The sequence below is a fragment of the Rhinopithecus roxellana genome, chromosome 12 (genome assembly GCF_007565055.1).
Source record: "Rhinopithecus roxellana isolate Shanxi Qingling chromosome 12, ASM756505v1, whole genome shotgun sequence".
Taxonomy (NCBI): domain Eukaryota; kingdom Metazoa; phylum Chordata; class Mammalia; order Primates; family Cercopithecidae; genus Rhinopithecus; species Rhinopithecus roxellana.
This window is the reverse complement of record NC_044560.1, coordinates 52,011,010-52,030,841: the sequence shown is the minus strand read 5'-3', so window position 1 is coordinate 52,030,841 and position 19,832 is coordinate 52,011,010. Positions and strand designations below refer to the sequence as shown.

Sequence of the window (19,832 nt, the reverse complement as noted above, 5' to 3'; positions counted from 1 at the left end):
AAGACCATGTGGGAAACAAGTAGAAGACATGGTGGCCAGACACATATCCTTTTGGCTCCTAGCCTGGCAAGTAGCCACAGAAACAGCTCACCTTGAGACCAGACTAGACTGCGAAGCAACCCAGCCTCCCACTACGTCTGTACTTCCTTAGGGATCTCACCTGATTTGCATCTCTCTCTTTCCCACTCTGGAGTTCAAGTCACATTGGCTTTTCTGAGTAGAATCTTGCTGCTGAGGAAACAAGCCCTCTGCAGGGTCTCCCTCATCTCCCATTGTACTCCTAGCTTTGTCTGGCTAATCCTTACTTGTTCTACTGGTCTCTCGCTCCTTCTTCTGACCCCCACAGACACCTTCCCTGACCCTGCTGCCCTGTATCAGAGTCCTCCCCCAACACTACAATAATTGTGTGTTTCCTTGTCCATTTCCCCACACTTGACTCTCAACTCACAGAGGTCAAGCACTCTCCTGAGTCCTCCTTATTTCTCAGCTAGCTCTAACACAGTAAAACATCATTAGGTACTTATCAAAGTTGTCTCAAATGTTCTTAAAGTGTTCCGCTGTGTTCTTAAAGTCTCAGGATCATGACATTAGAGGTCACCTTAAAAGATCACTGGTCCTTTCTACCCTTCAAACCCTACTGTACCCTCACAGGCAAACAGCCAGCCTCAGCTTTGTCTCCTACAATGGTGAGAGCTCACTGCCTGCTGGAACACCTCATCTCTGCTTGACTTCTGACTGTGATAATGATCGACCTTATGCTAAGCCTAAACTTGCCTTCCTGTAGCTTTTGGCCTTTGGGTCCTAGTTCTTGCCCTTGCAACCACACAAATAAACCTAATTCTTCTTCCTCAAGACAACTCTCTGGAGAGTTTAATCCAGTTCTACTGGTCTCTCTTAAAGAGAAATCTTTTTTCCTTTCTTCAGGTAAACATCCTTAGTCACCTCTAATATTTTCAAAAGGATGTGACTCTGAACATCTTCACCCTCATGCTTATTCTTCTCTGATAATTCCCTATTTTTAAATTTTATTATGGTAAAAATACTTATCATGACATATGCCCTCTTAGCCAATTTTAACAGTACAATACAGTGTTGTTAACTATAGGGACATGTCGCTCTCATATCTTATCTTGTATAATTGAGATTATACAAGATAGTTGTATTAATAATTCTACCTTTCCTCTTGCCCTCAGCCTCTGGAAACCACCATGATACCCTTTGATTCTATGTATCTGACTACTGGTATATCTAATATAAGTGGAATCAGGCAGTCTTTATCCTTCTGTGACTGGCTTATTTCACATAGCAGTATGTCCTCAAGGTTCGGTCGTATAGTCACATATGGCAGGGTTTCCTTCTTTTTAAAGGCTGGATAATGTTCAATGAAGAAAATCATATTTTCTTATTTCATTTTTTTAAAGTGTTTTTGCACACAGCTCTGAGTTTCTCTAACCTATGGAGAGGAGAGTGAGATTATTTTCTCCTTCGTTTTACTAATTATAATTTGTACCCTGGTTTCATTACCCTACTGAGCAGGGAGTAATCTAAAACTCTAAGGCCTTTTCTTTTGTTCTCCTGCTAAGCTGTGTCTATTTGCTACTGTGCTTATTCATTTGGTGTTTTGTCTGTAGGGTAGGATGTTAAAGTTTTCCCAATTCAGTTTCATTTTGCTATGCTTGGTGATATGGTTTGACTGTGTCCCCATCCAAATCTCATCTTGTATTGCAGTTCCCATAATCCCCACGTGTCATGGGAGGAACCTGGCAGGAGATAATTTAATCATGGGGGTGGTTACCCTCTTGTGGTTCTCATGATAATGGATGGGTTCTCATGAGTTCTGGTGTTTTTATAAGGGGTTTTTCCCCTTTTCTTGGCACTCTTCTTGGTGCCATGTGAAGAAGGACGTGTTTGCTTCCCCTTCTGCTATGATTGTGAGTTTCCTGAGGCTTCCCGAGTCATGCTGCACTGTGAGTCAATTAAACTTCTTTCTTTTATAAAATCACCCAGTCTTGGGTATGTCTTTATTAGCAGCATGAGAACAGACTAATACACTTGGTCAGTGTATCCACCCAGCCTTTTGAGGGCTTTTTGGATCCTGTTTCTTTAACTGAATTATCCTTGGCTTCTTGTAGTTCTTATTCTAAGTAGATATGACGGAACTGGCTACTAAGTCCATATCCAAGGCATTGACAAAGGGATCAACTGAGATGGGATGCCAGAGTCCTGTGGCTACCCGAGATACTCTGTAGGACCACCGTACTCAACATCTGATCCAAGATCCAGTGAAGAGGAAACATCTGGGATACTTGTCCAAAAAACACATTCCTGATTTCATAGAAATATGCAATTAGAATTGATAGAGGTTGGGCCTAGTTACCTATATTTTTCAAAAGCACTCCAGATGATCTCAGTGTATAGCCTGGGTTGGGACTGATCAACTCCAGAGCTCACTGAGTTCAAAAGCCCCAAACAAACTGCAGTTTGATCTGGTCCAAAATTAAGCCTAAGTAGTGCAGCCTGATGGGATGGGATGGAGCAATGGCAGAGGATTGCCTGGTTCCATGAATATAGTCAGTCTATCCATACTACACACCTATCTGGGCAAGTTCTCTACAATGGCTCCAGACCTGTCTCTGTTCCTTTCACCTCAGACCCCCACCCCCAACTCTTTCTGTTTGTCTCTCTGGTTCTGAGTCCTGGCTTCCAACGCCAGTTTCAACTCCTGGATTTTGGTACCAGGTTTGACTTCCTCTGCCCCGACCCCAACTTGTTAGTGTCATTTTCCCACAGGGTCTCTGTAGACAGCTCTGATTTTGGCATCTCTTACAGCCTCTGAGAGACTCCTTTCTAGCCCTGGCATATTGAAACAAAAAACTCTCGGGATATAGATTGGTCTTCATTTAAGACATGGCCCCTAACCTGCTGACTTCTCAAGGGCAGGACCTTAGCTTTGCAGATTTACATCATATTCACATTAGTTATATTCTCAAGGTGTCTACATTGCCCAATATGCGATATGCTGGAGATGGTACACAGTAGGTGCTTACTACATTTTCCTCTCAGATGGCAGAATTCTTTTGTCTGAGGCAATAACTGAGATTAGTGAAAATACCACAGGCTTCTAAACGTGACAGACTTGAGCGTGAATCTCGGCTTCACCGTTTCTTAACTGTATGGCCTTAGGCAATATAATTAACCTTCATGAACCTCAGGCATCTCAACTATAAATGAAAAGTATGAGCTAAGTGTCTCAGAGTGCTTGGGCTCTCAGGTTCTATGATTCTTTGTAAGTCACAGACTCCCCTTGCTGGCTGGGACCCACTTTGGGGTCCTTAGATGGCAAATCTCTGCAGTCAAGTCGTGCTTTTCAAGTCAGGCTGGAATTTTTCTTCTCCCAGAAGCACGTGGCAGGCTGTCGCCAGACCTTTTATGGGCATAATCACACCACAGGCATCCTCCAGCCCCCATTAATCAGCCCGTCCTGTCGCTTTAATTCAGCAGCACTCCACCATCCACCAAAATAATCACTCTGGCTTCTACCCGTGAATTCTTTTCATCCACTTTTGTTTATCACCGTTGAAGCATTTTTTAATCAAAACAATTAAATATGCTAAATCTTCCCCCAATTAATAATGCATTAAAAATTAAAAGTGTTTGAATGGAAATGGCAGAAGAAGCCCTTTGCTCAGTGTTGAGTGCCAGTGCTCAGAGCATCACTTTCAACAAGCACTTTCAGCTCAGGAGTGACTCAGAAACTGATATCCAAAGAGTCACAAAGGGCTGCAGCTGAAAGGGGTCTTGGAGATGACAACCTCTTCTTTCCATAAATGGGAAACGGAGGCCCACTGGGATCATGGGCCTTTCCTAGGATCATACAGGGTGTTAGTGACTGGAATTTGAATTTAGGACTTATGACTTCTAAGTTTCCTTCCATCAGAAACCCTTACCAAAGGACTCAGGGCATTCATTTATTTACTCATTTTTTAAAAATTCATCAATCATTTATTCTGAAAGTACTTACTGAACACGGCACACACCACATTGCTATGCTAGCAAGACAATGGTGAATTAGATGCAAGTCCTTGACCTCATAGAGTTTGCTGTTTAATGGGGACACAGGCACATAAACTTTGATGCTCAATACTCCCTTGAAAATAGTGAATCTAATCTTTAGCTCAATTGAATGATAGGTCTAAATTATTTTTCTTTTATGATTGACAGAATAACAGTATGACTGGAAATAATTACTTTGTATAGTTGTAGTTTAAGGGAGTGATGTCTCAAAATACAAACTCCTTTAGCTACCGAAAAGGTTGTACTCTGTAGCATGGTCAATTTCCCTCCAGTCTATTTATCTAGTTTTATCTTGCCAGGCAGACCTAGGATTGGAAACCCGGCTCTATCTATTTACATAGCAATGTGGCTTTACTGCTTTAAGAATTATTTTCCTCATCTGCAAAAGTCAGTTCCTCAGTGGGTCCTCAGATGTAGACAAATACAGATATGGCTAATGTGGGCCTGACAGTCTTTATGGGGTCTGAAGGGCAGGTAAACTTTCCATGGTGATCCATTCATCTTCTAGCAAGACTTTGGCCTCTCTGCGGTGCAAAGAGGACCTGGACAAAAAGAATTGTGATGAAGACGATCACTCAGGCACAGAGGACATTGGTAGCTCTGAAAGAAGAGGGAATTATTCAGATCTAAAAATGGTTCATGGAGTAAATGACATTTGAATGGAAGCTTTTGGAGAGATGATGGGTGGAAGAGTAGTCTTTGGAAAGATGATGGAAAGAGAGGAGGAGAGGCATTTATAGTAGGGGCAAATATGTTCAAAAGTTCAGAGTAATGGTGTCCATCATGGCCCGGGTGCCGAGGTAGGCATGGGGGCAAATGCAGATGGATGAGATAGAATTGTTGCCTCAAGGTGGCTCAATAAAGAATGGTCAAAAGAAAGAGTGCTAGCATTTTTTACCAACTAGTATGTGCAACACATATCTCTTCTCATTTCAAGAATTATTTTGGTTGGAACCATGCAGAAGAGAAAACTGAAACTGGATTAAAGAACCAGGCTTTCAACCCAGGCCTTTTGGACTCCAAACATGAAGCTAGCTTTTACTACTGTGACATAGTTGTACCGTGTCAAGTGTCTTTTAATAACTCAGCATTTTGTGTTTCTCTGTGTCCCTGTTGCAGGTATTACCAGCAGAGATATCATGACATGTTTTGGAGGCTCCTTGGGCATTCAATATGAAGGTGGAATAAATGTTGATGGAGGTTTATCAGGAGACCATTGTAAAAAATTTGGAGATGGCAAAACTGGCAAGTGTTTAGCAATAGATCTCCCAAAAAGAGAAGCCAGGCTTTCCTTTGGACACACACTGGGACTTGGAAGCTATGTTTTTTTCCCAGTTGATTTCATTTTATTCAAAGATCAGACTGCATAGGTGCCAAATACCCCAAACCAATGACCCGCAGTGGCTCTATTTTGAATCTACCATGGGTTTAAAATAACCTTTGAAGTACTTACTTTTATATGGGGCACGCTCCTAGATTTCAAGTGTTAGACAAAGATCCAAGTAAGAACTAGAATGAAAGGCATCTGGAAAATGGGCTGTTTAAATGAAGGCCCATCATATTACAGTTCAGAGGAAGGAAATACGGCTGTTGAGAGAGAATATGGTTATCGAGTCCAAGCACAAAGAATAATTATTAGAGAGTGATTGTACAGGAATATTTTATGGCATTTCCTGAACAAGTCAGTTTTGGTGTTCATGTATTCATTTACTCATCCATTTATCAAACAGGTATTGAGATTTTCTTCCCCAAGTGGGAGACACAGAGGATACAGGGATGATGAAGAAGTTTATAATGTAGTGGGTGGAATAGATATTAAACAGATTCAAGCTATTCCCATTGTGTTAGGTTACCTGTAACTCCAGGCCTTAAGTCAAATTGTTTCCTCTCTCTTTCTATCCTCTCTTCATTTACTTGGCAAATACTCACTTACCTTTGTAGACAACTCACCTTTCTTCCTGACTGCCTCCCACACCTCCTACTGTATAGCTGACTAGTTTCTTTCGTTGTGCCCCCATTGAGTCCTATAGTAACATCTATAGCACCTATAATATTTGATTGAACCTATTTCGCATATAGCAGGTACTGAGTAAATATTTGACATATGAATGAATTAGCGAATGAATGAAAAAATGAATGACCACCCATTTCCTGTCCCCCTTATCCTCCATGTGGGTCAGGCTGTCCTCATAGTGTTTCTCCACTCCAGAGGATGGGACTATTTCTTGAGTCTTGGTCCTTCTCTTCTGCCTTGTCCTGCTAGCTAACCAAGAAGAGTAGAAGAATGGTAAACATCTAAAGAAAACATGTAACCTTTCTTCCAAATCTCATTAGTGGGATTTGTCAACCAGTCCTTGGGCTTTTTGGGAAATGAGCTAATGCAGTTTATCCTCTTGATGGCAGAAAGGGCCAGGAAGGCCATGGCTGTGGAAGACATCATTTCTCGGGTACGAGGTGGCAGTTCTGGCTGGAGTGGTGGCTTGGCACAGAACAGGAGCACCATTACATACCGTTCCTGGGGGAGGTCATTAAAGTATAATCCTGTTGTTATCGATTTTGAGGTAAGTCTTTTCGCAGCTGAAGAAACTCTACGTCCATGAGGAATGAAAGTGAAGCAGACCAGATCATTTCATATTTCTTATTATGAGCCCATCAAAGAACAAGATTAAATGTAACGGCACACTGAACTAGTGGCCTTGCTTGTGCCTGACTCCAGGGAGTGCATGACTTCAGACCCGGGCCACGGGAGAGCAAGGATCAGAAACTGACGATGTGGTCAGTGACCAGTTTTACACTGCTTATCCCAGAAGTTCCTCAGCATGAGTTCACATTAGGCAAATTGTGATTTTTATTTATACATAAAAGACTTTAAAAATCACATGGGTTACATTAGGGGGTGGCAAACCTTTCTGTAAAATGTCAGAGAGTAAATATTTTAGGCTTTGTGGGACACATGCAATCTATGATACACAAATTAGTAGTAGTAGTTCTTCTTCTTTCTCTTCTTCATCAAATCTCTTTAAAAAGATAAAGGTCATTCTTAGTTCAAAGGCCATACAAAAATAAGCTGTGGGTTAGACTTGGACCCAGGCAGCAATTTGCTACCATGCTCCAAAGTTATCTCATCTCCCCATTGCAGGAACCTCTGGCATAGATACTATTCCCTCCCATTAAAAAGTTTAGGAAACAGGCTCTGAAAAATCAAGTGAAAATGTTTGAGGTCATAGAGCTCAGAGGTGGCAATGCTTGGATTTCAGATCTTTAGATTTCATACCCAATTCTCACTTCTCTCTGTCCTAGCACCTCCCTTAAAGAAGTGTCCCTCAACTACTAGGGGCAGTTTTGCTCCACAGAGGAAATTTAGCAATGTCTGGAGATGTTTTTGATATTTTTGTCACCACCCACAGTGGGGCAAAGCAGGTGTTACTGGCATCCAGGAGGCAGAGGCCTGGGATGCTGCTAAACGTCCTTCCATGCACAGAACAGACCCCACAGCAAAGAAATATCTGGCCTCAAGTGTCAATAATGCCAAAGTTGAGAAACTTTGCCTTAAATGCTTAACTTCACAAAGTATGGAAAACTCTATTCTAACCACAAAGGAAGTAATTGTTCTAGCAGTTGCCAAACTACTTCTGTCAATACGCAGTGTAGTCCATTCAAAATAAGACTGCATTTTAGACTTTGAAGCAAAAGATCATCATTTTCTCATCCATTATCTCCCTACCCTTTTCTATTTTTCTACATATACTTAAAATCCCAGATATGGATATAGTCCTCCTCTTAAAACATATACCTGTAGTTACCTATAGTTAAACCTAGAAGTCTAGTCTAATACCCTGGTTTCTGTGAAGAAAGAGGTCAGATGGATTAACCTCAATTTCATTTCTTCTTCAATAAGTAAGAGACCATTTTCACGCAACTGTAATTCACATAGAGTTTGAAAATTGATATCATCAAGCTATTAGTGATTTGAGCAAAAACTGTAAAATTGATATCAGGAGTAATATATAAACTTTCACAAGCAAGAGGGGAACTTGGTGTTTGCCTTGAGAAAAACTTCCCTGGGAAGACTGAGGGTCATCATTTGGAGAAGACCACTACAGTCTTTTGGAAAAAAGAGCCCAGACTTTGGCAGGGTTGGGTAGGAGGGAGGGGAAAGACATAATTTAGGTCGGAGCTCAGCTGCTTTTTCAACGTGTGACCTTTGACAAGTTACTTCCCTCAGTGAGCCTCAGTTTCCTGCTCTATCACATAGAGATATGTCACAAGACTCAGGAGATCGGAAGTTACTTAGTAAATGTCAGTTGAAGAAACAGGTTCAGCACAATATCTCAAAGTTGGCAAATGATAGAGTCCAACTCGAGTCATGTTTGACTGACACTAACATCCTCAGTCTCTTCACAACTCATGTTGCCCCCGAGAAGTTCGGACTCCATGCATTAAGCCTCGGGCAGGCTTTACAGCAGGGAAGTAACACAGCCAGCACTGTGCTTTAAAAAGAGAATGCTCACAGGGAAATAAAGGATGATTTGAAGAAGAGAGAGATTACAGACAAGTGGACCAGGTAAGTGTTATTTGGAGCCTGATGTTCAGAGTGGAAACAGCATCTTATTCACTTGCATATCCTCCAGAGTTCAGCAGTGCTTATTTATAGCACAGTACTTAAAGATCTTGAATGTAGGAGTCCTGTTATGTTACGTTTGTGTTATGTTATTTTGCTATGTTGTGTTGTGTGATATATTACTATGTGTTATTTTATGTTGCTATATTGTATCATTTGACCCCTGAGTCTTTTTCCTTTTCTTTTTCTTTTTTTTTTTTTTTTTTGAGACGGAGTCTTGCTCTGTTGCCCAGGCTGGAGTGCAGTGGCCGGATCTCAGCTCACTGCAAGCTCCGCCTCCCGGGTTCCTGCCATTCTCCTGCCTCAGCCTCCGGAGTAGCTGGGACTACAGGCGCCCGCCACCTCGCCCGCCTAGATTTTTGTATTTTTTAGTAGAGACGGGGTTTCACCGTGTTAGCCAGGATGGTCTCGATCTCCTGACCTTGTGATCCGCCCATCTCTTTTTTCTCATCTGCAAAACGGGAACAAGATCATTGCCAATACATTTTCAAGCTCTAACATCCTAAGACCCCTTTTCTCCAACTCTCTCCCCTCCTTTAACTCCACCAGTCCACCCTATGGAGTAGTTTCTCTCTTCCTGTGGTTCCTGGGAGGGAGAGATCTGAGGTAGGGAACTGGGTGCTGAGCCCCACTGGAAAGTCAAAGAGACCTCCGCGTGCTTAATGGTCCTGGCCTTCCCTGGAACTAAGAGTCATCTTTGACCAGGCCAAAAGGGCAGCCTATTCTACGCTGACTTCCTAACAATGGGACCGAATTCCCTGAACTTCCAGTAAAGGGTTTTCTCCGCTTGGCTGGGGGCCCTACCAGTCCTGATATTACCTGCCTGCTGACCTCAACCTCAGCCCTTGACCACAGGCCAAAGTCTGTTTGCCACAGGTCTTTCTGTACACACTTCCAGGAACTCAGTCAAAGTGATTGCCAGTGCCCTTAGTTGATTTCTGTTTCCAGGGAAGTGAGACTACCATAGTGTGGCTCAGTCCTACTGCTGACTTGCTCTGTGACCTTGGCAAATCACTTCCCCTTGGGGGGCCTCAGGTTCCTCTCCTTAAAATGAGAGATCTAGAGAAGTTCCTTCCTTTTATGAGTGTATTAAAATGTGTAACATTATAAGCATGCTGCAGATAACCATATGTACATGCAATTTGAAAAACACAGAGTTTGGGTTTTTTTTTGCTTGTTTGTTTGTTTGTTTACTATTATCACATTCAACTAACAAAAATGGTGCTTTATTTTTTTGTCATTCGTCCCTTGTACAGTAGTATCTCACATTCAGTACTTCTTTAGATCCTCATAAGAAATCTGGAAATTGTTATTCCCATTTTCTAGATAATGAAGCTTAGACTTAGACAGGGACAGTTAGGCCACATAACTGAAAAGTGAGCCACATTTACTTAGCTTTTACCATGTGACAGGCCTTTCCCCTATATCATCTCCCTTAATCCTCACAATAATCCTGGAAGGTGCGATGACTGTTCTCCCTTTACAGATGATGAAGGAGGCTCTGTATGTCATGTGCCAAAGATCACACAATTGGAAGCAGGGTAGTTGGGGTTTGAAGTCAGGCTTTCTGGCTCCAGATTCATTGCTCCTTGTGCTTCATCTTCTGCTTCTCAGTTGAGGCAATTGTTTTCCCCAAGGAATATTTGGCAAGTCAGGAGGCAGTTTTGGTTTTCACAACTGGAAGGGGGCTGCTGGCAGGTAGGGGGTAGAGAACAGGGACTCTGCTAAACAGCCTACAATGCATAGGACAGCCCACTCCTGCCAATAAAGAATTATCCAACTTGATACGCAATAGTGCCAAGGTTGAGAAACCCTGAACTATGGTCATGCCTGGAATGGGTTGCATCAGTTGTAAATAACCCCTACCCAGCCACATGTAGCTGCCACAGTTACACCATTAGGGGAATTGCTCAGCAATGACAACAACACTACCTGTCAAGGATTTTATTAATTCCTTCATTGAAGGCTGACAATCAAAACATACTTTTCCTGCTTCCTAAACATTGTAGATAGGGCAGATGAGTTGGCACAAATAACTTCTAAACTCACTTGGGATTGGGAGTGCACAGGTTTCAGAGTTAAGTAGGTGATTCTCGTGAGGAATGTACACATTGCTCCAGAATTATTGTGAGCATTAAGGGAGATGATATAGGGGAAAGGCCTGTCACATGGTAAAAGCTAAGTAAATGTGTCTCACGTCCTAGCTGTGTGACCTTGGACTTTTAACTGCCCCTCTCTAAACCTGATCTTCATTATTATTTCTTAATAATTGTGTGTTTCTGAGCCGGTCACTTAAACACTCTGAGTCTTCCTTTCTTCTGCTGGGAGCTGAGGAGTTTGTTTAGTGCCTATGTCACAGAGTGGCTGTGAGGATCCAAGGTGGTGGGATAAGTTGAGTGTCTGTGTCTGTGTCTGTGCCTGGCATGTATCAGGCCTTCCAGAAGCTTGATGTTTGGTTCTTGGGCTCTGGGAAAGTAGACAGAGCCCAGGGAGGGGCGCTGTGTTCTTTCTGTGCCCACAGATGCAGCCTATTCACGAGGTGCTGCGGCACACAAGCCTGGGGCCTCTGGAGGCCAAGTCCCAGAACCTGCGCCAAGCCTTGGACCAGTATCTGATGGAATTCAACACCTGCCGATGTGGGCCCTGCTTCAACAATGGGGTGCCCATCCTCGAGGGCACCAGCTGCAGGTGCCAGTGCCGCCTGGGTCGCCTGGGCCCTGCCTGTGAGCAAATACAGACAGAAGGTAAGGTCTGTGCATCCCCACCCAGTTCCAGCCTGGCCCAGCTCAAAGGGGCCAGTGCAGAAAGGACTTTTGGGGTTCCCAGGCCCTCCTTTCTGAGCCCTCCTAGCCACTACCCAGGAGCCACCCTTGAGAGTTCTGTTAATCATCCATCACACTTAATAGTTCTTGTGCTTTGTCCTTGCCATCAAGACCTTTTCTCAGATGAGAACTGTTTTTCACCAAGTTGTTTATGGACACCAGGATTCATTTATGGAGGAATAAACTAGTTTCCTAGTTTATTCATCACAAATTAGGTGGCTTACAACAACAGAAGTATATTGTTTCAGACTTCTGGAAGCTAGCAGTCCAAAGTCAGGTGTGTTGGCTAGGTTGGTTCCTGCCAGAGACTGAGGGAGTGTGTGGTCCATGCCCCTCTCCTACCTTTTGGTGGTTGTCAGCAATCCTTGGCATTTCTTGGCTTGTAGATGCATCACTCCAGTCTCTGCCTCTGTCTTCATGTGGCATTCTTCCCTCTATAACTCTGTTTCTCTTCTTATAAGAACCACCAGTCATTGGGTTGGAGCCCACCCTAATCCAGCATGACCTCATTTTAATGTGATTTCATCTGCAAAGATCCTATTTCCAAATAATATCATGTTCACAGGTAACAAGGGTTTGCCTTCAACATATCTTTTGGGGAAGCACAATTCAACTCACTGAAAGAGATAGGTAGTTGTCATTTCAGTGTAAGGAGTTATGACTAAAAACAAGATTTGGGCAAGGAAAGTTTAAACGCAGATAGCTGCGATATGAACCAACTTGTACCAGGGAAGAAAGTCATCAAACAAGCATTAAAAGTCCATCACTTCAAAATAAAGAAGTCTGAGGACGTGGATGTGCACCCCAGACACTTTACTAAGTCACTTTGAGACACTGATTATTCACGTCTTTCTGGGGCTTAGCTTTCTCATCTATGTTCCCTTTTAGCCCCAAGAGTCTCTATGCATGTTCCAGTTCCTAAGCTCCCAATTTTTCAGGCATATGAAACTGTTTATATGAAAATGATGGCAAAATGTATCAGCTACCTAATCAATGTATACATTAACCTAAATTGGCTATTGCAATGAAGAAAACACAAAGGGAAAAACAAAGAAGTCTGGATGGGCAAACCCAAGGTATTACAATTGACTCCAGAAAACAAACAGTTGAAGCACAGGGTGGAGGGAGCTGAAGCCATGTGGCCCAACGGCCATGTGAAAGAAACAGGCCAACCATTAGTCCCAGTTCAGTTAGTGGGAGCCTGATACAGATGGCCCAATAGTGAAAGATGGGTTAACAGAAGTCAGGAGTCCAGGATAAGATTCTTCTCTGGCATACCAAGATCTTTGTTCTTGGTGTCACATTTCACCAGATAGTGGCAAAGCAAAGCAGGCAACCCAGGGAAGTGGGAAGGCTCAAACCTATGTACTAAGAAGATCTGGAAAGATTGGGAACTTTTGGCATGAAGAAGAAAGACTCAGGAAGGACAAGTCTCATATAAACCACCATATGGGAGGACATGTTTTCTATGGCCACTGAGATTAGGTTGTAGGACTAAAGGAGAGAAGCTATAGCAAAGGGATTAGGGCTTAATGAGGGAGGACTTTCTTCTGCATGTACTGTGGCAGGAGTGAGGGAAGGGGATAGATGACCACTTTTCAGGGAATTGCAATGAAAGAGATTTATTCTTCCAAGGGATGATTGGGCAAGACAGCCTCAAGGTCCTTCCTACCCCCAGAATCTCTGAGTCTCTGACCCAAACAAGGGATAGCAACATGGTGAGCAGTCAGTAGTTTGAAGCTTAAAATCTTTAAATGCAAAATTGAATTTAAATATTTTAAGCTTCAAACCACAAATACCAATTTCTTTAGGATACAAGGGGATCTTTATGCAGTAGACCTGGTTTTAAAATGAGATGATGGTGATTTATTATTTCCTCTTTGGGAGAGTAGTTCTAAGTAGGAGGCAGGATAGCATAGCTCAGGTATCAAACCGATCTTTCGTTTTTTGTTTTTGTTTTTGTTTTGAGATGGAGTCTCACTCTGTCACCCAGGCTGGAGTGCAATGGCGTGATCACGGCTCACTGCAACCTCCACCCCCCAGGTTCAAGCAATTCTCCCACGTCAGCCCGCACTCCCCCACCCCCACCCTGAGTAGCTGGGACTACAGGCATGCGCCACCATGCCTGGCTAATTTTTGTATTTTTACTAGAGATGGAGTTTTGCCATGGTGGCCAGGCTGGTCTCGAACTCCTGGCCTCAAGTGATCTGCCCGCCTCGGCCTCCCAAGGTGCTGGGATTATAGGCGTGAGCCACCACATTCAGCCCAGATCTTTAATTGCTAAGCTGCCAATTTCCATCTGGGCATACCCTCTAAAATGAGATTATACTGGAACCTTCTCAAAGATTGTGTTGAGGATTAAACTAGTTAACACTCGTGGTAGGCTCTATTATAATAAGAAAAAGATGAGACAGCTTCATGTGGGATGTTTCATTGGTAGAGGATTGTTCTGAGTTGTTACTTCTTCAAATTCCTCCTTTGGTGGCAAAAGGGAATAGAATCTGAGCTGCCTGTGTCCTATGGGAGATAAGCCAAGAGAGTGAGTGAAAGCCAAAGACCTTAAGAAGGAGCCTGCAGAGAATACAAACCAAGGAGACCAACTCCCAGGGCCAGTTCCATCTTCCATGGAACTGCAGATTCCAGTTTCCTTGTGAGAACTGGAAAAAAGGCACTGCCTGGTATGTGGGTGAATTGGGAGAGAAAAAGATGACCACTCTGGATTGATACAGCACAGCTCAAGGGTCCAGGGCTTTCCTGACTTCCCAAGCAGGGTAAGGACTGGGTTGCAGCCGCCATTTTCCCATTGGCCAGGCAGCATTCCCAAGGGGACCAAAGATCAATAAACAGAAAAAATAACTAAGCCTTATTAGTAACAGCCATTATAGCAGCATGTATATGAACTCATTTATTTTCCCAACAACCTTATGACATAAATGCTATTATGAGTCCCAATTTACAGATGAGGAAACCAGGGCAGAAAGAAGGTTGGATAATTTGCTCAAGGTCACCTAGCTGGGGAATGAAAGAGCCAGGATTTGGACCCGGGACCCAATCTCTTAACCATTACACCCTACTGAGTCACATCCTAAGAGTGAGGAAATTTGGGGGAATGAGAGTAGAGGATCTGAGACAACTTCAGTAAGTATCATCTTGGGGAGTGGAAAGTGGGGTATATACCAGTTCATGGTTATCAACCTGGCCTGGCTTAAAGGAACAGATGTGAGCCTTGCCAGAGTAATTTAATTATAGCACTTCAAGGGCCCTCAGAACCAGTGACTTGCTAGGATCCCTGTCCACACAGCATAGAGACAAGGAGAAGAGGGAGTGTGGGCTACCCAGACGTGCCTCTCCATGGTCCAGTGTCAGGCTCAGTGGCAGGCAGGCTGAGACACCTGCACACATGGTGGGCATCAGAGAAGGTGTGGGCATTATGTAATGATCTGCAGGAAGGGATGAGACAGAGGGCTGCTCCCAAGGTCCCATTCCTCCTGCATTCAGTTGCAGGCAGTGCACTTAGTTCATTGCAGGCACTCCATCAACCTGGTTCCAAGCAAGGTGTGGACATCAGGTGGCCTTGGGGCTATCATACTGAACTTTCAGCCTGATGGAGACTGGGCTGGCAAGGAAGTCGGAGGCAGGGCAGTCAAATTCCATGGAGGCCCATTACAGTCTCTGGGAATTTTCCCAGCAAACCTTTGCCTATGGGGACCAAGGCACAGAGGTGGGAGAAAGAGACAGAGAACCTTGCTGTGGCTGCCCCATCAGGGAGTATAATTACAGAGCTGGAAGGAACTTGGAGATAATCCAATCCAATGATATTCACACTGTGATCTGAGGAGCCTTGGGGTCTCAGAGCTGCCCCAGTGGAGGAGGGCGAGCCTGACAGACATCCAGCTTCAAATAGAGCAGCTCCACTTTCATCTGACTTCGAGGTTGGGGTCCACGTAAGATTTCATTTAGGAAAAATGAAATTGTGATGAAAAAAATAATGATTGAAAAATACCCATTGGATTAGTCCATCCTTCTCATATGATAGCGTCCAAAACTCAGGCCGAGCCCCAGGCTAGGCAATTCTCTGAGCTAGATTTCCAGATAGTCCATGGTCAGCGCATGTGTTCAGATGCTCTGTGCAGAGAGCCAGTCGCCCTCTGTGCCTCTGTTGCCAGAGTCTGAGGGGGTTTGATTTGCAGATCCTCATACAAAAGCTTAGCAATCCTCTCCAGGGAGGTGCCCGGCCAAACCTTTTCTCTGACTCCCCAGTGGGGCGGTGCTCCCCGTTCTCCACACCCTCCAGTGACTCTGTGTCATTCTTCCAACGGAGCACACCTTCTGCCTCCCTCCGCTATCCATCTTCCATGGAACGGCGGATTCCAATTTCATGAGATGGGCTCCCAGTGGCCTCTTCTCACTCCATCCAGAGTTTCAAATTAAGTGCACGGCAGTGAGCACAGAGGTCTTGGTTTGCTACCTGAAGGCATTTCCCCAAGGAGGGATTGCAGACAACTTTCAGGTAACAGGATGGCCCTCCCTCCTCAGTAGCAGCTCTGCAACCCCCTTGACATTGCCCCCAGGGACAATTCAAAGCCTGTCTGCCATGGTCTCCACAGTGAAACTGCCCTTGCTACATTCGGGCTAGCAAAGAAGCAAAGACCCTATGTGTCTTATCCGTAGGTACCTCCAACAAGCTGCAGTCAACCAAAGGAGGGGAGGCCAGTCCGTCTCCCAAGGGTCCCACCCACCCCTCCCTGTTCGTCACCAGACAGGCACTTCCTTCCTAACCATATGCTAACCTCCTCCTCCCTGGGAAACTTCCTCCGCAGGAGCCAAAGCAGATGGGAGCTGGAGTTGCTGGAGCTCCTGGTCTGTGTGCAGAACAGGCACCCAGGAAAGGAGAAGAGAGTGTGACAATCCTGCGCCTCAGAATGGAGGGGCCTCGTGTCCAGGGCGGAAAGTACAAACGCAGGCTTGCTGAGGGCCTCTGAGCACAGGCTGGACCAGATGCTGTGGATCGCCCCTGCACTGACTATTGGATAAAGACTTCTTTCAACTGAGAGACAATGCAAATCAGCACACTTTTTTCTTTGTTCTGCCAGCTTCCAGGCCTAAGACTAGGTTTTGCTCTCTACAGCCAACTATTCTATTACTTACGAAACTCAATCATTTTATTCAGCAACTGGAGGTTGACTGTTAACTAAAAGCTCTGTCCTGCTCACAGCACCTTGGATCATCAAAAAAATAAAGTAAAATAGAAAACTGAGAAAACTCAATCCATGACCAGAGAGAACTTACAGGATGTTAGAGACAAAGCAAGCAGACACCTCAAACAATCAACGCCCAATTAAACAAAGTAGGATGAGAATTCTCTTAGTTCTCTGATAACAATATTTGTTCTTTCATGGAAACATTATTAATTGGTAGGGTAAGCAGACACTCTGAAATAATGAGAAAAATATTAAAAATTGACTTGAGTTATTTCAATTTTCCTTCATTTGAACTCATTTATTAATTCAATTAATCTCTCTAGTTCCCTTAAGTTCTTACCACAAATGTGACATTTCTTCTAATTATTTTCTCATGGAACACTTCTTTTCCTTCATTGCAATTTTCATAACTAGTAATTATATTATCTTAGTCTCTTTGGGCTGCTCTAACAAAAAGCCTTAAACTAGGTGGCTTATAAACAACAGAAATTTATTTCTCACAGTTCTGGAGGCTGGGAAGTCCAAGATCAAGGCAGATTCAGTGTCTGGTGAGGGCCCACTTCTTAGTTTTTACAGGACTGTCTTACTGCTGTGTCCTTACATGGTAGAAGAGGCTAGGCAGTCTCTTAGGTCCCTTCTTTAAGGTCACTAATCCCATTCATGAGGGCTCCATTCTCATGACCTAATCACTTTCTGAATTTCCCACCTCCTCATGCCATCACTTTGGGGTTAGGATTTCATCATTTGAATTTTGAAGGGACCATGTTCAGATCATAACATATATATTTAACCCCACATCTCCTGTGACTATTTAAGATCTATCTCTTCCTAAGAGATAATAATCTTGAGGTCAGAAGTCAAGTTTGTTTTGTTTAGCACTGTAGCCCCTGAGGTCAGGCTTTGCCTTAAATGTAGCAGAGACTTAGTAAGTAGCTGTGATTAAATAAGTGAATGAATTGAAGAGTCAATTCATAGATGAGGAGCACATTGGTCAGCCTCCCAGAGTGGAGAGTGGATTTGAAGAGGCCAACTAGTGACTATCAATTCACCTTCTCTGACCCATCTCTAGGGGAGGCCAATCACACCAGCCAGCCTCAGAATCCCACAGCACTCCAGTCATGCCTCAAATAGAGAACATTTTAGGTAGCACTGAATTTTCTGTTTATCCGTCAGTTTCCTGTATTAGATTGTGAGCTCCTTGAAGGCCAAATCTGCAATCCTAGTGCATAGTAGGTACTCAAGAAATGTCTGATGACTAACATATATATTGATGCTTCAAGTCATTCCAGAGTCCTCAATCTTGTTGAAGTAAGAATAAGAATTATGTATACGAAACAACTAGAGGAGGCTTTAGGGAAATTAATTGTTGAGTTAATGCTAAAATATGTAGCACACAAAATAAGTGCTGAAGGAGGCCAGGTGGGAGAGAGATTTACCTTTCCATGAGTGTGTATATTGTGGATGGCATGGGGCTTGCCCCAGGCCCTGAAGGACTTTTCAAGTAGGCAAACAGGGAGGAGATCTCTCAGACAGAAATTCAGCATGAGACAAAGTCTGAAAGTGAGAAAGACAATTGGGGGTGTGTGCAGGTGCATATGTGTCAGGAATGGGGAGTGGGGAAAATAATGCATGTAAATAAAATAAGGCGTATAAAACACTTGACACCATGCCTGTCATACAGGACATTATTAGCCTCACCCTTATCATCATCATTATTAAGACTATTATTAATTAAAGAATGTGATTTAGAAGTTGATTGCTGAACTCTTTAGATCTTCTGTCTGAAAAAAGAAAAAAGACTGTTATTGCCTTCCATCCTGTCATTAATTTGCTTTTTACTTTTTAACTTATATTAATAATTAACTTACATTCTTTATTTTCTGAGTAGTGGCAGTTTCATGCTAGAAAGTGACCAAGGGCCAAATTGACCAGGCCACGTGAGCACTTTAAAGAGAGCATTTGATCATGACCTAAAAACAGTGGTTCTTAAATTTGGTTGTATGTTACAATCACCTGAGGAGTTTTTAAAACCCTGATGTCTACAGGCTGCATCCCAAACCAATTAAATTTTAATCACTGGGGTTAGGGACCAGACATTCGTAGTTTTTTGGGTTTTCTTTTGTTGGTGTTGTTTGTTTTGAGACAGAGTCTCCAAGCTGGAGTATAATGGTGTAATCTTGGCTCACTGCAACCTCTGCCTTCGGGGTTCAACCAATTCTCTTGACTCAGCCTCCTCAGTAGCTGGGACTGCAGGTGCACGCCACCATGATGCCCAGCTAATTTTTGTATTTTTAGTAGAGATGAGGTTTCGCCATCTTGGTCAGGCTGGTCTCGAACTCCTGACCTCAGGTGATCCACCCGCCTCGGCCTCCCAGAGTGCTGGGATTACAGACGTAAGCCACTGTGCCTGGCCTGACATCCTTAGTTTTAAAAGTTCCCCAGGTGATTCCAAGTGCAGCCAAGGTTGAGGCTCCTGAGAGTGGAGAAATCATTATATGTGCATGGGGAACGGGGTCTGTGACAAAACAAAAAGGCAGAGACAGCAAAGTTATTTGTGCTATTTTAACTAGTCCTACGCCAGATCTCTTAAGGTTTGTTTTCTGTGTCCTATTGTGCAGCCAATAAACTGAATCTCAGCAAGGTTGAGCCTCATGGGCCACAGAGCAGGCCAGGGTTTGAATGCGTCAAACACATGCTTCCATTTCCTCCACCCACCCTTCCCTCTTGTCTGTCGGTGGGGGGATTTGGAGAATAGTGTGTGGGGCACAGGGGAGGGAGAGAAACCGGAGGCAGGGAGGCTCATCAGGAGGTAAATGTAGTAATCTGGGCAAAAGATGAGAACTTTGAGATTAAGTAATTGCCTGAATCATCTGTGAGCCAAAACCACCAGCTGAGCAATGCCATCTTCCTATCTTCTGAGCCAGAGAAGCCAAGCCAGCACCTGTCCCACTCCTCTGAGGATGCTACATCCCCAGGAGCTTTAAAAATTAAAATACAGTGGCAGTTTCAAGCATAGCAACCCTTTACTACATCAGCAGCTTTCCCTCTTCAAGAATGGCTCTCACAAAGCAAAAAGCATAAAGCTCATCCAATGCATTTTCCCTTAGGTCTTTT

The 19,832-nt window shown here is 43.7% G+C and overlaps 1 protein-coding gene across 1 annotated transcript in view; it reads left to right on the top strand.

Moving 5' to 3' along the window:
• The window catches only part of C8A (complement C8 alpha chain), a 70,327-nt gene extending 53,332 nt beyond the window's left edge, over nucleotides 1-16,995 (top strand). Inside the window, exons 8-11 of the mRNA XM_010365732.2 lie at nucleotides 5,194-5,319; nucleotides 6,478-6,635; nucleotides 11,217-11,439; nucleotides 16,338-16,995. Coding sequence (XP_010364034.2) covers nucleotides 5,194-5,319; nucleotides 6,478-6,635; nucleotides 11,217-11,439; nucleotides 16,338-16,489 — 659 coding nt within the window. The 3' untranslated portion in view covers nucleotides 16,490-16,995. The remainder of the gene's footprint in view (nucleotides 1-5,193; nucleotides 5,320-6,477; nucleotides 6,636-11,216; nucleotides 11,440-16,337) is intronic.
• The last annotated feature ends 2,837 nt before the right edge of the window (nucleotides 16,996-19,832 follow it).